Below are 18,539 nucleotides of genomic sequence, written 5' to 3'. Positions count from 1 at the left end.
AATGACCCTGTTGAACAGAGAAGATAATTTTGACTACTGCTGTCTCAACAAAAGAGGTAAGGGTTTTGGCCACATGTCTTTTTCAGTAATTCTCTGTACCTCGATGTGCAGTTGAATATTAAATCATAATTGGCATACTGCATTGGATAGGTTTGAGCTTTGCTGATGACTCCTTGTTCAAGGATCAGTTAGAGTTATTTATCATTTTCTTGCCGGCAGTCTTTTTCTATGATTATAATAATTACACAGTTTAAGTGATTGTAGTTACTAATATTTAGCTGTTTTAAGTTGCCAGTATAATAAAAAATTTGATTGTGGAGCATGAATTGAATAGAAAAATCAGCATTCTGAATCTTTACACTCCGAACAGATTTTGTGCTATAATACTTGTAGAGGAAGCTTAATATTATTGGTTGCTATTTTATTTAATTCAGAAATTCCAAACAGTATTCTGTCACTTGACCAATTGTTCTACTACCATGTGTTATCCATATGACAGCCAAAACTTGACGGTACACTAGATTATTTACGTTACTTTTCGGTACACTTTTTAATGTTCGTTTAAAGTATACTTCCATAATATTTTTTTAAAAAAAATAAAATTTGAAAAAAAAAATCATGTTTAAATTTTTATTAAAAAAAAATTAAAGAAAAAAATTATGAAACTATACTTTATTGAATCCTCGAAATACGTGTAAATAATATACATAAACTATCCAGCGGGACGGAGGAGTAGCATTTTAAACTTCGTATTGCGTCTTGATGTAGAAGCTTCTCTTGCAAGACCCGCACTTTTGTTTGGATTTCATTAATTGCATTGCAGTTTCTTCCATGTTGCCACCTGTGATTTTGTCAAGTTGACTTGTCATCCTAACCAATTACATGATGTTTATATATCTCTCTGTTTTTTAAGGTTCCCAAAATTGAGCAACAGAAGGCAAATATTGTGCACATTTGGAAAATCTTAAAATAAGTAACTTATGACTTAAAATGAATAAGTGAATAATAAGTGATAAATTAATAAATATTTATAAGTTATATAAGTGTTTGAATAATTTAGCTTATAAGTCAGAATTATTTTTATTTAAATGAATTAAAATAAATAATTTTTATATATAATTATCTTAATTCTTATATTTTAAGTTATATTAATATTTAAAAAAATCTATTCTAAAATTAAAATTGATAAAAAACCGAAAAATCAAAAATAAGTTGTGAAAAATTACGTCGTTACCAACATTCAACTTATCAGCTTATAAGTTGTAAATTCAACTTATAAGCTGGGTCGACAAACACTCGTCAATAAGCTGTTACGGGCTTATAAGCCAATAAGCCCACTTAACGGAATTGTCAAACGGACCCATTGTATTCCCCCTGTTGTGAAATGTGCTCACAGTCACAATTGTTTATTTTTAAGTTTTAATTCACATGGATGGATTGTAATATGTTGCTCTAGTGCGCTTATGCCAACTTGTAAATGGTGTTTTATCAGCCATTATTTTGTTGTCACATGAAATATTCAAGCTTAACTTCTAAAATAATGACCCTTGTTAACTTTAGCGGTTTATAAGCGCACTTCTAAACTCCAAGGTCTAGAAGGTACATTTTAAACTTACTTGAAAATTGGCTGGACAATTACTGAAATAACCCTTCCGATTTATCAATTTCCGTAACGTTATGTGGCCCAACTCGGCCCAAGGGTAAAAAAAACACATTTTGGACATTTTGGATACCTGAGAGCTGAAAAGATACGCTTTTAAACTTCAGGGTTTATGAGTACACGGGTGCAAACTTTGAGGGCGAAAAGGTCATTAGAACAAACAGAATGCCAAGTTTTTTGAATTGCACAATTCTGCAAGAATGCAGCTGAAAAACCTTATTAATTATGCAAAGCACTTCAATACAATGTCTGAAACTAATTTATAAATAGCATTAGCAACTAAAGATACAAATTTGTCCACGAAAAGTAGTACTTCTATATAGTTGGTTTGCTGAACGGCTGTTTTTTAGTCAGGTTTCCATAATAAAAGACTGGCAAAAATTATTGACGAAATTAAACATCAGGAGGCTCAAAATCACCAAAATTCTATGTTGGCATAGCAAAAATTAGAAGAAAACTTATGTTTATAACAAAGATGTTCTTCTTACGTTCTTGATGCCCACTTACTTTCAGCATCATGTTTCCAGAAACTTATATTTATTGGGGTGAATTTTGTTGCTACTACCATGATGTACTAATTATTGACCGACAATTACTTTGAAGAGATTTAAGAAAGCTACCGAGATTAACATATGATTTTCATTCCACAAAAGACATCAAATCAAGAAGTTGCACTTGAAATAACTAGGAAATAAAGAACATAAGATAGTGGTGCTTTGATGATGTGGATGTTTGGGACATGAAAGAAGGCATCGACAAAAAATGCTGAAAAATGACTTAGTGCTGAAAGAACTAAAGCAGATATATAGCTAAATTGATTTCTCCACACTCGAAGGAAGTAAATTCGCATCTAAAATTTCTCAAATATGTGAATGGACACAAGTTCTCTACTATGCTATTTAAATCTTTCCCCTAAGCAAAAGCTTAGCAAAACCGAAAACAATTTAGAACTTTAACAATTAAGAAAGCACACACGCAACTTGAATAGTTAATTAGTAGATCAACAATTAAAACCTAACATAATAAACTCCAGAAGGGCATTTGGTGATAATTAAAAGCACAGGTGAACCACAAAATTCATCAATGTTATCAAGATAACCTTTACACTAAAAATCCAACTGAGCACAATTAACATTCAAAAGTAAAAAAAACGCATATAGGATTAGTAGAATAATCTAATTGAACAGGGTTATAATGACTTGCACTAGAACCTGAGAGGTAAGGAAAGGAATCCAAATCTACTTGTTCAGTGTCAGTGATGGCTTCAAGATACATCATGTCAAATGATTGATACACAACATTTTATCTTAATTTTTCTATCAGGCCTGTTCCCAAATTTTACTAAATGTGTATGACACTAGAAAGGACTTCTGTCACCATGCACAGAAGCTTAAAGCCTATAATTCCATAACATGTGTGTCTGTGTGTGCGTTTGTGAACATTAATGCATAACTGTGAGTTAAATCTAGTGCACATGATTCAAAATACCTTTCGCAAGACCTCCAATGGTTTCACACTAGTCTACCCCAGGTTAAAAATGCAACACCGATTCAAAATCTTTAGACAACGATACAGTCCTGCACATGGAAACCAAGCCAGATGGACATTATGAAGGTAAGAAACCAAGAAGCCATATGGTCTACAAGTTTAGCATAAAATTAGTCATATGGTCTCAAACTTTAGCATGAAATTAGTTGTATTAGGTTGTTCTTACGAGTTTTATGCTTTATTATCCACTATGTTTAAAAGCTATCATACAGATTTTAAGAAAAATAATTCCAAGTCATTATAGATACTTTACAAAGGCATTGCTCATAAACTCACATACCAGCTCTTCTTCCTAGGTTTAGTCTTCTGCTTTTTGTCCACCTTCAAAATGAGTTCCATTCCCTTAACGGCAACTAGGCTCTCTACATGACTGTAAGATTCATGCCAAAGTGGAAGTAAAGCGTCCATGGCATTGTTATAAAGCACCTCGCCAGTTTCAGGGACACAAAAGAAAGGAACTAGGCTCTCTATGTGACTGTACGAGTCATACCAAAGTGGAAGTTCCCTGGCATTGTTATAGAAGAAAGGAACCCGATCAGCAGGCAGGTCCCCTTCCCATGTCTCGATTACGATCTCCCCAGTGTCGAAGCACTGCGGAATCCGCAATCCATCAAATGGGAGGGGCCCAATGGTATGTATCTTTGTCCATAAAGCAGCCTTCTCGTCCAGCACATACATGTCAACCATCCGGTTAACAAACTCACCCGGAGACTGAATGAGAACAGCAACAGACTCCTTAAACTTCACAGGATGAACCCGAGTATATTCATTCTTAACATGTTCCGGATACTCAACCTTCTTATAAAGCTCATTACAAGGATCAATCCTCCCCAACATTTCTAGCCTATAAGGACAAAACTCCCTCATATCCTCCACATACTCATCAACCCCCACCCAATACGGAACACCACCAACAACAAAATTACAATTCGGCAATTTAGGCCAAAAAGGAATAACCGACTTCTTCCCATTATTCTTCCAAGAATCCCGATCCACCGAGTAAATCTCAACCCTAGACCAACTATACAACTTAAAATCCGGCCGAAGCAAAACCGGAACAATCCTCACAATTCTAAAATCCCCCTTCACCGCATCAAACCCTAACCCAACCGACATTCTCCCCATCACATCAAACATAAACCTCCTCTCCAACAACCGGACCGGTTTCCACATATTAATACTCGGGTTCCACAACCCCACAAACCTCCTCTTCATTTCCCCTAAATGCGTAACACAAACAACTCCATTAATCGACCCCACCAACACCATTTTCTTCGAAAAATCAAGAAACTCAACTTTCTTCGAAAGATCAACTTTTTTCGAAAACTCAAGAAAATCCTCCTCAACCCTCAACTGGGTATTATCCACAATCATCACAGGAACAGGCAACTGAGTCAATCTCACATAACAAACGAGTTTCCGAGTCAACTCAGTACTATCATGAGCATTACAAATAAGCCTTTTTTCACTATACTTAAGATGCTTATACACAAATCTTGGATGAGAAATGCGAAAATACCAGTATTTACTTACACATTTGAAGCGTACAAGAGATCTTACCGGAGTTCGATAAAGAATCTCGGTGATTATGTCATCCGGCAAGGTTTTTCCGGCGAGATTTTCCGGTAGGGCTGTAGAGGAAGGTGAAGATGAAATGGGTCTGTTGAGATTGATGTTGCTTCTCCCTCCTCTACCAGTTTTCACCATTTTGTAGCAGTGAAAGTTAGGGTTTAGTGGGGTTTATCAAGGGTGAGGAGAGAGATGACTGATGAGTACAATTTTTACTGTGCTTTCCAAGATGAATCCACGTTTAAGGCCCGGTTCTTATTGAAGTCGCAAACAGTTGGAACAAAATTTTGGTTAAAACTGCGTTTGGTAAATTCTGAAAGTTTTATTGATAATATAAGGTTTTTGTCTAAAAACTGACGTGTTGTTAGTTTTTGAAAAAAACTTTTTTTTACAGGAAATAACTATCGGTTTCATTATCAAACCTTCTCAAAATTATTATTTTTATATTAAAAAAAATATGTATAAATTAAAAAAAATTACCAAACAGTCATCTAATTTTCCAAACAACACTTTTTCCACCGGCACTTTTTCTCATAGTACAACAGCTTTCAACGGTACTCTGGGAGCCTAAATATCAAATTAATCCTATTTCATACAAAATGCACCGTTACGAGGATGAGACGTTGCTGTATTTTGTGGTGTTAAGCATATTTTAGTGTTTTCTTGTTAAAATTTTAAAATCGAATTCTACCCATCAACCGGCATATTATTATATGTTATATTTTAATATAATTAATATATGTTTTTCCTAATTAATAGCTTTCGTACACGTCACGAGTCGAACTCTTAATTTTTCGCAAAGGTTACGGGAGTTCAACCACTGCATTAACGCCACAAACACTTTATTGATTAATATATATTATACTATCCTATAACTCGTGCGGTGCACGAATTTTTTTAATATTCGAATAATTTTTAATAATATATTTTATCTTAAAATTATCAATACATTAATATAGATTTTCAATAGTTGAAAAATAAACTGAATAACATAATAATTTATAACAATATATGTTTTATGATAATTTGAGATTTGACTAAAAATAGCTAATATAATATATAATATGTTGTTCACAGGAGTCGAACCTAAGACGTGTAAAAATTGTAAAAAATAAAGAATATACAAGTTTAAATATAATACGATGTTGACGGGATTCGAACCCTAAACAGTTTAAATATTAATATATTATTATTTTATTATTACATACAACAGTTCCTATCTATCTGCCTTTAGATCTGAAGTTTGTTATTTACCGTACCAAACAAGTGTACCAAACAACAGACCAACTACCAAATTGAGGGTGTTCTGCTCATAATTGTATAGTAATTTTTAATAATATATTTTATCTTAAAATTAATAATATATTAATATAGATTTTCAATAGTTGAAAAATAAATTGAAGAACATAATAAGTTATAACAACATATGTTTTATGATAATTTGAAACTTGACTGAAAATAAATAATATAATATATAATACGTTGTTCACGGGAGTCGAACCTTTAACCTGTAGAAATTGTTAAAAATAAAGAATATAAAAGTTTAAATATAATACGATATTGACGGAGTTCGAACCTTAAACCTATGAGAGCAGTTTAAATATTAAAATATTATTATTTTATTATTACATGCAACAGTTCTCATCTATCTGTATTTAAATCTGACGGTTATTATTTACCGTACCAAACAACTGTACCGAACAATCGACCAACTACCAAATAAAGAGTGTTTTGCTTATAATAGAATAATATAGAATTGGTTGACACTAATCCGAAATTATTATATATATATCTACCCATTTTATACGAGGAAGTATTTGAATTAAATATGGAAATATTTTAACGGTTAAAAAATATATTAGATAATCAAATAGATAATCAAATAGCAGTATAAAATAGTGAATAACCAAATTCCAAATACAAAATATATAAATAAGTGAAAATGTTATTACAAGTACAATAAAAATAAAGTGTTGTTATATTACAAATAAGTAAGATAAGATATATAAATTATATTATAAATATAAGATATATAAATTAGATTATAAATATTAAATATTTTTAAAAATTATTTATTTATTCAATGTATTTTCATTCGGTATCGTCTATCTATCTTGAAAAATCAAACTCAACATTAATTATATTTATTTTTTTCGTGTTCATTTACCGAATTTTCGCACCAAACATTAATTATTCGTTTCGTTTCATATTATATCCACGTATCGTATGTCAAAATTATTACCCATAACAGTTATAGATTTCAGAAATCGAAACTAATTGACTGAGATAGTGATTTATGATTCTTGAAGAAGCCAATGATTTATATTAAAATTGTACAAATATTTTTGACTAATTCATCCTACATGTTTAGAAGGTGACTAGTTTTTTAAACCATAATATTATAGAGTGTTATGATTTAAAAAACTGGCCAATCTTTTAAACATGCATGATGATGAGTATCCTAAATTTTAAAAATTCCTTTAAATTTATTGTACAAGATAATTTCATATTCAAATATTTTGCTTATTTATAATGCAAAGAACGCAACGTAATAGACGTAATAGATTTATTTGATAAAACGGAGCTCGTTCGTAAATTATTACTAATTAATAATAGGCTTTAAAATAATAATTTTAATTTTTTAATTCAACTTGTTTTCGTATAAAATTCGTAAGAAATTCAAATGACATTTGAATTATCAAATTTAAATTTGGTTCATAAGAATGAAAATGTGATATATATATAGGGTCATATTCAGTTGGTAACTATTTTATTAAGCTAACTAAGTAACTATTTCTCATAGATAACTATTTATGATACTGGACACCGCAGATAACAAAATATCATTTTTATGAGCCACTTTATAAATAACAAAATATTATATTTATCATCAAATATTTAGGGATCTCAAATTGATCAAGGTCTTAGGAAAAATTGTTGACTTTCGGTGGTAAATATAAATTTTGTATACTTATTATCGATTTAAAAATGATGGTAATAAAGCACGGCTGAATAGTTAAAATGCTTAAAAATTTATTCTGTATTATTTCCGATCCTGGGTTCAACTCATGATCACATCAAAAATTTCTTAGAACATATATTAATTTAGATATAAACCGTATTTGTAAAAAAAATAATCACCATAGGACTCAACCATCTAAAAATGATTAATTTGAGACTGCATGCATAATATATTTGAAAGTTTGATAATTATATCGGTCAACTTAATAATTAACCCAAACTTGATAATCAACCGGAAAAAGAAGCCAATTTTAAAAAAAATATTTTTCTTTTACTTTCAATTCAAACTTCACTGTAGGAAAAAAAATCTTTTCAATTCAACCTATATCTATATTATATATGTTAAAATTTAAAGTAATTTATGATTCTAGGGTTTGAATTTTTCACAGAAGGGAAAGTGAAGTAAAGGCAAGCAGACGCGAGGTTTCTCTTCTCATTCTTCATCTATTTAACCTTGTACAAGTCTTCTCTCAGGTAACATTATTCTTTTACACACATACAATATATGCTATGTAATGTTTATATAACACATGATATTTGCTTAGAATTGTGATTCGTGTCATGCTGCTCAAGATCGAATTCGTTTTAAGTAGGTTTGCGACTCGACTAAAACTCGACTCGAATTTGAATATTTTATAATTTATTAAATATATTATAATATATTATAGTTGAGCTTTTTATTATACTCTCTCGTTTAAATTCGTAAGAGCTCACGAGTAAAAACTTGTTTAATAATTGAGTCAAGTTTGTTTAACTTAACGGAGGAGCTAGATTCGTAAATAAATACTCGTAATTGTTCAAGTAATTGTTTATTAGATAAGCTTGGCTCAACTCGAATTATAACGAACCTGCATTTGCTTATTAGATAAGCTCGGCTCAACTCGAATTATTAGTGATTTTTTAATTTTCAAAAAATGTAAACCGATTTTTTGAAATTTCAAAGTCCTGTGAAACTATGATTTATTGCTTTTGATTCGACTCATTGTTTTTAGAAATGAAACTGCACTTTATAAAACTAACTGAATCGCAATTATTTTAAATCAGACAAACATATGGTGTATAGTTCGGTTTTTGTTCTTGATTTTAGAAACCGCTCATTATTGATTTCGGTTCGGTTTTATGTCAAAACCTCATCATGCCCATACCTAATAAGTAATAATAGCATGATTTCCATTTGTTTATGCAACTTGTGCCTCCTATTTGATTGCAGGTTAGAATGGCCAGAGTTAATGAAGTAGCTGTTGGGATTGATCTAGGCACAACATACTCCTGTGTTGGAGTTTGGCAGCACGATCGAGTTGAAATCATTGCAAATGATCATGGTAACAGAACAACACCATCATATGTTGCTTTCACCGATACTGAGCGTTTCATGGGCGAATCTGCAAAAAACCAGGCCGCTCTGAATCCTGTGAACACTATTTTTGGTACTCGAATATTTTATTTCAAATGTCTGGAGCTTTCTATTATGTGCGTTGGTTAAAATGCTTTAATGATTTTATCATCTTTGTGTACTCAGATGCTAAAAGGTTGATTGGAGAGGATTCACAGATTCAACTGTACAAAGTGACATGAAGCTCTGGCCATTTAAGGTAATTACTGATGGTGCTAACAAACCCAAGATAGTTGTGACTTACAAAGGGGTAAATAAACGATTCTCGCCCGAGGAGCTGTCTTCAATGGTTTTAATTAAGATGAAGGAAATTGCAGAAGACTACCTGGGAAGAAATGTCAACAATGCCGTTGTCACTGTCCCTGCACATTTCAATGACTCGCAGAGGCAGGCTACAAAAGATGCAGCGACTATAGCTGGCCTCAACGTGTTGCAAATACTGGTTGAGCCAACAGCTGCTGCAGTCGCTTATGGTCTTGACCAAAATCTTACTAGTAGTTCGGCCGGGGAGAAAATTGTGCTTATTTTTGATCTTGGAGGTGGTACCTTTGATGTTTCCCTTCTCAAAATTAAAAAGGATATTTTTGAAGTAATGGCTACTGCTGGCGATACTCACCTTGGTGGTGAGGACTTTGACAATCGTTTACTAAAACATTTCGTTGAGGAATTTGAAAGAAAACACAAAAAGGACATCAGTCAAAATGCTAAATCTTTAAGAAGATTGAGAAATGCTTGTGAAAAGGCAAAGAGGGTTCTCTCTCGTAACACTGTGACAACAATTGATGTAGATTCTTTATATGAGGGAATCGATTATTGTTCAAAAATCACCTGTGCCAAGTTTGAAGATTTAAACCTAGATCTTTTCAAATGTTGTGTGGAGACTGTGGAGAAGTGTCTAGCAGATGCGCAGATGGACAAGGGAAGTGTCCATGATGTTGTACTTGTAGGTGGATCTACCAGAATTCCAAAAGTGCAACAGCTTTTGCAACAACTTTTTGATGGGAAGGAACTTTGCAAGGATATAAATCCTGATGAGGCTGTTGCTTATGGTGCTGCTGTTCAAGCCGCTATACTAAGTAAAAAAGGTAATCAGAAGATCAAGAATTTGGTGCTGCTTGATGTTACTCCTCTATCTCTTGGGATTGCAGACTTGAATGACCTCATGTGCGTAATTATTCCAAAGAACAAAACTATTCCTATATCAATGCAAAAACAATTTTCTACAACAAGGGATAATATGACACGCATCACAATTAACATATATGAAGGTGAGAGAACAAAGGTGGAAGACAACAATTTTCTTGGAAGGTTTGTATTGTCTGGCCTGCCTCCTGCCCCACGAGGCAAAGTTGAAATTTTGGTTAGCTTTTCAGTTGATGCAAACGGAGTATTAAATGTTTTTGCTGAGCATAAGACTACCGGACTGAAGAATTACATTATGATCAACAAACGTGGAACGCTCACAAAAAAGGAGATTGATAGAATGGTAAAAGAAGCTGAGCTATTTAAGGTTGAAGATGAGGAGTACACGATAAAGGTTGCCGCAATGGAAGCATTTAGGGATTTTGTGTACAAAATGAGGGACCTCGCTGAAAGAATTCACAATCTTGAAGCTTCTGCTAAAACGATGTTTACTTATTCTTTCAACGAAGCTATAAAATGGCTAGACACAAACAAGAATGCTGAAATTCACGAGTACGAGTACAAGAAGCAACAATTTGAAGCAATCTGCAATCAATCGATACCTGGAAGTACAAGCATTAGGATTGAGGAAATTGAGTGATCTCCGTACATGTTGATCACCAAGATTCAAAATGTTCATTGTGTCTGACATCTGGATTTTCAAGACTTTATCTCTTTTGGGTAAACAGCTGTAACAGATTTCATCATGGCATGTACTAATATCCCTACTGCAAGCTTATCAGAATATCAGTATTTGGTTTTACATTTTCAAGTATTTAAGTTGATGAAAATGGTTATCTTTGTTGAATCTTACAACATTTTTGTTGAAGCTGAAAAATTCAAGGTGAAGATGAGGAGTACAGGATAAAGGTTGCCGCAATGGAAGCATTTAGGGATTTTGTGTACAAAAAGAGGGACCTCGCTGAAAGAACTCACAATCTTGAAGCTTATGCTAAGACAATAATTACTTATTCTTTCAACGAGGCTATTAAATGGCTAGAAGCAAACAAGAACGCTGAAATTCACGAGTACGAGTACAAGAAGTAACAATTTGAAGCAATCTGCAATCAATTGATACCTGGAAGTACAGGCATTAGGATTGAGGAAATTGAGTGATCTCCGTGTTGATTAACAAGATTTCATCATCCTGCAAGCTTATCAGACTATCAGTATTCAGATTATCAGTATTTAGTTTTACATTTTTAAGTATTTAAGTTGATGAAAATGGGTATCTTTGTTGAATCATACAACATTTTTCTTGCTTTCTATATCTTGTTTCTCTGGATCATACACATAAACAGGCACTGCATCATACAAACTGTGACTTGTCTGAGATAACTAAATTTATGGAACACTTTGTGGACTGTTGATCAAGTGAGGTGGCTTGTTAACGTCATTGATCTTGCGTATTAACAGCGAAAGATGTGAATTATAAAATTTATGACATAAAATAACATTTATAACAGAATCTACAAAGAAAAATCAGAACAAAAATATATTTAAAGTAACTAGCGAGCTAGCCATGACCATATCAAATAATACTGGTACATATTATCCGTGGTATATTCCCTGAGATGTTTTTAATGGAAATGTAATTAATATGAAATTTAAATTCTTTAATTAGCAACAAAATTAAATTCTTTAATCACTATTTTAAAATTTCTTCATTATAGGAAATCTTTTAATATCATTATTTTAACATAACAACTTATAATTTATAGTTGCTAACAGAGTGTTAGAGTATCTCCAACCACATAGAACCCTTAACTAAAAATCATTAATACATACTATAAATAAAAAATATAGAGATTATGTAAAAAAAAATCATTTGCATTCCCCTTGTCTATAAATATTGTCAACCTCTTGATATTGGCTATATTTGTTGAATCACTACACACATGTCTGTAAAAAAAATTAATCATTTATTATCATATTGAAGTAATGTATTTTATTTATAACAACATAAAATTTTAATAACATGCTATTTTTAAAATATAGCTAACCAATATAGCCAATACCATCGAAACACGATATCTTACAGGTTCAACAAATTTTACATATTATCGTACATGCCCAATTATAACTAACATCATTGGAGATGCTCTTAGAGTGTTATAACTTATTTTGATTTAGTTTTATGTTTGAGTAATAAGTCCATATATACATATATTTCATCAATAATAATAATAATAATAATAATAATAATAATAATCATAATAATACAATATCCAATAATTTTACATGAGAAACATATCAAATATAAATTTAATTCAAATTAAGTACTTTTTGATATTTCAGTCAAATTTAAAATTCTAAATATTAACATTTATAATTCACTTATTTATATTAGTAATTTAATAATTAATAATATAAGAATTAGACGTCAACTAAAAACTATGTATCGAGCATACATATGCCTGCAATTAGATAAATTATATATACTATTTTCATACTTAACAATTATATTTTTATGGTACAAATAATTTCAAATTCAAACAAAGATTAAGGAACTTTCATGTATATAAGTACAATACAACTTGAACTGACACTAATTTTTTTATCATTCATCAATCATTCTTTTAACACAACAAATATACAAAATATTTTTTATCGCATTTCTAACATACAAACAAATAAAATAATTATGAACAAATCAATATTTTTATACATATATAGAAAATATTCGTGCATCACACTGACTAAAGATTGTGTTATGTATAACTAATCGACCTCCAAGATATCTTGTTATTATTTTCTCCATCATTCAAAGTGAGTTATATATCAATTTACTTCTCAAGTGTTGTGTTTCTTTAAAATGTATGGTAGAAATATAATGTTTGGCTTATAACTTTCATTAAACATTATGTTGGTATATTGGTGTTTGGTTGCGGCCTGTGAAATAATGGTAGCGACTAAAGTAGATAATCTTAGTAATTTTTTGTATCAAATGAAATTAGGATGAGACTAGCATGTTCAAAACTATGTAATTATTAATATTGAATAAGGGATGTGAAAAGTTACTAAGGTTAAGAATAAATATTCAAATAACAATCAAAAATAAAATTATAAACATAAAAACTACTATATTCTGCAGTATCTCAAACAACCACAAACACTTTTACCGCAACTCCCATGCATCACCGTTAGCAGAGGACAACAAGAAATACCACAAACATTTCTACAACAATCCCCATAGATCGCCATTAGCAATGGACAACAAGAAATACTATTTTCGGTCTCTATTATTTCAGCTTAATGTCAAATTTCCAAGAGTACACGTTCAACCCAAATATAACCATATACACAAACAATTACATTCTCAATCCACTGAGCAACGACATGCATATACTGTAAATAATTGTAGTTAAAACAAATACTCGCAACAATATTGTAACACCACCACAAATATTCATGCTCATTTACAAAAATAAATACTTCATCTATCCCAAAATAAAAGTCCCTTTATTTTTTTACGCGTGTTTTAAGGTGTATAAAATTCATATCTCCTCATACTTTTTTCTAAAATGTCTTTTTTGAATTAAAATTTAATATTCATACTTTTATTCAGAAAAAGAAAATTTTGAAAAATGATTTGTGAAACTCTCCTTTTTATTCACCTTAAAATCCGCGCAAAAGATCAAATAGACTTGTATTTTGGGACGGAAGGATTACATCATTTATCCATCAGACAACAACATAAATACACCGTTAATAATTACAGTTGCAATATAAAATTCAGTTCATGCAACGTAGAGCATGCTTGTAAATTACACAAACTATCGAGTTAGTTAATTATAATGTGATAATTAACTCTTTAATTTATCTTTTATATAGAAATTAATTATAATTGTGTAATCTAATCCCCCGTTATCAAAAATGCTAAAAGAGATCAACTTTAAAAAAGTTTTATTCTTTTACTTTCAATTAAAACTTCACTTTAGACAAAACCTTTTCAATTCAACCAATATTATTCGTTAAAAATTTGAAGTTACAAGAGTATATGATTCTAGGTTTTCAAGTTTTCACAGAGGGGAGACGGGAGAGTAAAGTAAAGGCAATTTAGGGGCGACATTAAAAGTTCTTTCATATTGATCGTTCTCTTCTCATTCTTCATCTATACAATCTCTTAGTAGTCTTCTCTCAGGTACCACTATTCTTTTACACACATACAATATATGATGTGCAATGATTATATAACACATGATACTTGCATAGATTTGTGATTCGAGTCGTGCTGCTCGCGAGCAGCTTAAGATCGAATTCGTCGTTTAAGTAGGTTCGCAACTCGACTCGAATTTGAATATTTAACTCAACGAGAGTTCGAGCTTTATCACTACACTGATTTATTAATTGAAATTACTTTTATAATTTATTATGTGTATATATATATATTATTATACTATAATTTGATTCAATAGTTATTCCCAATTTTTCTTATTAAAGAAATAAATAAATAATTTTATATATCCGCTAAATTACTAAATTATTAAACTACTACGCATAGTCTAATTATCCAATTAAACTCCAACCATAACTTATTCTATTATTAAAATAAATAAATAAATGGTATTATATATCAAATAAAACTAAATTGATATAATGTTATATATCAGATAAACTATAGTGTCATGTGAAACTATGATGTATTGCTTCGACTAATTGGTTTTAAAAATGAAACTGCACTGTATAAAACTAACTGAATTGCACTTATTTTAAACCAAACAAACAAATGGTGTATGGTTCGGTTCTGGTTCTTAATTTTATAAACTGCTGGTTCGGTTTTATGCCAAAAGCGCATCATGCCCATATCTATTAAGAGAATCTTCAATAGAGGCGCTCCTTGAGAGTGCCAACCATTGTCAACTCACCTAAAATATTAATTTTTTTAACGTATCTCTCATCCATGTCAAAGTTGGCATCCATTAACTTCAATAGCTAGCACCCTTTTAAGGTACTTAAATGGTCCACACACTAACTTAAATTAAATTAAAACTAGGTAAATAAATAAATAAAATATAATTGAAAAGGTAAGATTTATATATACATTTCTTATAAGAATTGGATTTAAACTATATTGAGGGGGTGCCAAGAGGGTGGCAAAAGTTGGCCATTTCTCTTGGCACTCTTCAAGCACCCTTGACACTCCAATAGGTTGGCATTGAAGAGTGCCATGCCACATAGGACTTGACACCCCTATTGGAGTTGCTCTGGCATGCACACAGATTTCTGCAACTTTTGTCTTCTATTTGCTTGCAGGTAAGAATGGCTAGAGTAAATGAAGTAGCTGTTGGGATTGATCTAGGCACAACATACTCTTGTGTTGGAGTTTGGAAGCACGATCGAGTTGAAATTATTGCAAATGATCATGGTAGCAGAACAACACCATCATATGTTGCTTTCACCGATACTGAGCGTTTCATGGGCGAAGCTGCAAAAAATCAGGCCGCTCTAAATCCCGCGAACACTATTTTTGGTACTCGAATATTTTATTTGAAATTCTGAATATCTGTCTGAAGCTTTCTATTATATGCGTAGATTAAAATGCTTTAATGAGTTTATCATCTTTGTGTACTCAGATGCTAAAAGGTTGATTGGAAGAGGATTCACAGATTCAACTGTACAAAGTGACATGAAGCTCTGGCCATTTAAGGTAATTACTGATGGTGCTAACAAACCCAAGATAGTTGTGACTTACAAAGGGGTGGATAAACGATTCTCACCCGAGGAGCTGTCTTCAATGGTTTTAATTAAGATGAAGGAAATTGCAGAAGACTACCTGGGAAGAAATGTCAACTATGCCGTTGTCACTGTCCCTGCACATTTCAATGACTCGCAGAGGCAGGCTACAAAAGATGCAGCGACTATAGCTGGCCTCAACGTGTTGCAAGTACTGGTTGAGCCAACAGCTGCTGCAGTCGCTTATGGTCTTGACCAAAATCTTACTAGTAGTTCGGCCGGGGAGAAAATTGTGCTTGTTTTTGATCTTGGAGGCGGTACCTTTGATGTTTCCCTTCTCAAAATTAAAAAGGATATTTTTGAAGTAATGGCTACTGCTGGAGATACTCACCTTGGTGGTGAGGACTTTGACAATCGTTTACTAAAACATTTCGTTGAGGAATTTGAAAGAAAACACAAAAAGGACATCAGTCAAAATGCTAAATCTTTAAGAAGATTGAGAAACGCTTGTGAAAAGGCAAAGAGGGTTCTCTCTTGTAACACTGTGACAACATTGATGTAGAATCTTTATACGAGGGAATTGATTATTGTTCAAAAATCACCCGTGCCAAGTTTGAAGATTTAAACCTAGATCTTTTCAAATGTTGTGTGGAGACTGTGGAGAAGTGTCTAGCAGATGCGCAGATGGACAAGGGAAGTGTCCATGATGTTGTACTTGTAGGTGGATCTACCAGAATTCCAAAAGTGCAGCAGCTTTTGCAACAATATTTTGATGGGAAGGAACTTTGCAAGGATATAAATCCTGATGAGGCTGTTGCTTATGGTGCTGCTGTTCAAGCTGCTATACTAAGTGGAGAGGGTAATCACAAGATCAAGTATTTAGTTTTGCTTGATGTTACTCCTCTGTCTCTTGGGATTGAAGACTGCTACGGTGTCATGTGTGTAATGATTCCAAAGAACACAACTATTCCCATGACTATGCAAAAACAATTTTCTACACCTAGTGATAATCTGACGTGCATTTCAATTGACATATACGAAGGTGAGAGAACAAAGGCGGGAGACAACAATTTTCTAGGAAGGTTTATGTTATCTGGCCTGCCTCCTGCCCCAAGTGGCCAAGTTAAAATTTTGGTTACCTTTACGGTTGATGCTAACGGGGTATTAAATGTTTCTGCTGAGAATAAGCCAACTGGAATGAAGAATAACATTAAGATCAACAAACGAGGAACACTTACAAAGGAGGAGATTGAAAGGATGGTAAAAGAAGCTGAAAAATTCAAGGTTGAAGATGAGGAGTACAAGATAAAGGTTGACGCAATGGAAGCATTTAGGGATTTTGTGTACAAAATGAGGGACCTTGCTGAAAGAACTCACAGTCTTGAAGCTTCTTCTAAGACGATAATTACTTATTCTTTCAACGAGGCTATTAAATGGCTAGACACAAACAAGAACGCTGAAATTCACGAGTACGAGTACAAGAAGCAACAATTTGAAGCAATCTGCAATCAATTGATACCTGGAAGTACAAGCATTAGGATTGAGGAAATTGAGTGATCTCCGTACATGTTGATTACCAAGATTCAAAATGTTCATTGTGTCTAGAATCTGGATTTTCAAGACCATCACTTTTGGGTAAACAGCTGTAACCGATTTCATCATGGCATGTACTAATATCCCTACTGCAAGCTTATCAGAATATCAGTATTTGGTTTTACATTTTTAGTATTTAAGTTGATGAAAATTGGTATCTTCGTTGAATCATACATCATTTTTCTTGATTTCTATATCTTGTTTCTCTGGATCATACACATAAACAGGCACTTCAACATACAAACCGGAAAAAATGTTAAAAATAACAATTTTTTGGTGTAAATGGCTCAAAATACCCATTCTGGAAGTGAATGGCTGAAAATACCGTTTTGGATACGCATTTGTCATTTGGGTATCGTGTTTTGTACTAGATACGCATTTGTTAAATGGGTATCCAATTTATTTTTTTTTTATTTTTTTTAAGATACGCATTTGGCAAATACTTATCTCAATGGTAATACCCAAACTACAAATGCGTATCTTTAGTAATTTCTTAGATACCCAATTCTCAAATGCGTATTACACTTACCCAATTACAAAATACGTATCCAAAACAGTATTTTCAGCCATGTATTTTGAAAATGGGTATTTTCAGCCATTACACCCAAAAATGGGTATTTTTAAACATCACCCTACAGACCGTGACTTGTCTGAGATAACTAAATTTATAGAACACTTTGTGGACGGTTGAATTTTTTAATCCAATTCAATCCATTAACTAAATACCGATTTAATAAGTGAGGTGGCTTGTTAACGTCATTGATCTTGCGTATTAACAGCGAAAGATGTGAATTATATCTATCTATACTATATTAACATTAAAAAGTTTGATAATTGATCGGTTGGTACTTACTCAAATTACTTAATTAGTCTTACTTAATTATTTTAACTCTAATT

The 18,539-nt window shown here is 32.1% G+C and overlaps 1 protein-coding gene and 2 pseudogenes across 6 annotated transcripts; 2 read left to right on the top strand and 1 right to left on the bottom strand.

The window, feature by feature from the left end:
* Positions 1-688: 688 nt before the first annotated feature.
* On the bottom strand, positions 689-5,073 carry LOC141682843 (F-box protein At5g49610-like). 6 transcript variants are annotated; one of them, XR_012559971.1, is made up of 4 exons: positions 3,489-5,073; positions 3,149-3,237; positions 1,734-1,852; positions 689-841 (listed from the first exon to the last, which is right to left on the bottom strand). XR_012559971.1 is itself a non-coding variant. In XM_074487532.1 (3 exons), the coding sequence occupies exons 1-2, from the start codon at positions 4,913-4,915 to the stop codon at positions 3,192-3,194; spliced, it is 1,473 nt and encodes a 490-aa protein (XP_074343633.1). In that variant the 5' UTR covers positions 4,916-5,073; the 3' UTR covers positions 689-841; positions 3,149-3,191. The 6 variants fall into 6 exon arrangements, 3 of the variants coding, with proteins under 3 accessions (XP_074343633.1, XP_074343632.1, XP_074343634.1); XR_012559973.1 differs by lacking the exon at positions 1,734-1,852 and having other exon boundaries at positions 3,485-5,073; XM_074487532.1 differs by lacking the exon at positions 1,734-1,852.
* A 3,092-nt stretch (positions 5,074-8,165) lies between these two features.
* LOC141683729 (heat shock cognate 70 kDa protein-like) lies at positions 8,166-11,641 on the top strand (annotated as a pseudogene).
* Positions 11,642-14,340: 2,699 nt separating this feature from the next.
* LOC141683728 (heat shock cognate 70 kDa protein-like) lies at positions 14,341-17,801 on the top strand (annotated as a pseudogene).
* The last annotated feature ends 738 nt before the right edge of the window (positions 17,802-18,539 follow it).

This window comes from Apium graveolens, chromosome 9 (assembly GCF_009905375.1).
Source record: "Apium graveolens cultivar Ventura chromosome 9, ASM990537v1, whole genome shotgun sequence".
Taxonomy (NCBI): domain Eukaryota; kingdom Viridiplantae; phylum Streptophyta; class Magnoliopsida; order Apiales; family Apiaceae; genus Apium; species Apium graveolens.
This window is presented reverse-complemented; position numbering and strand designations above follow the sequence as displayed.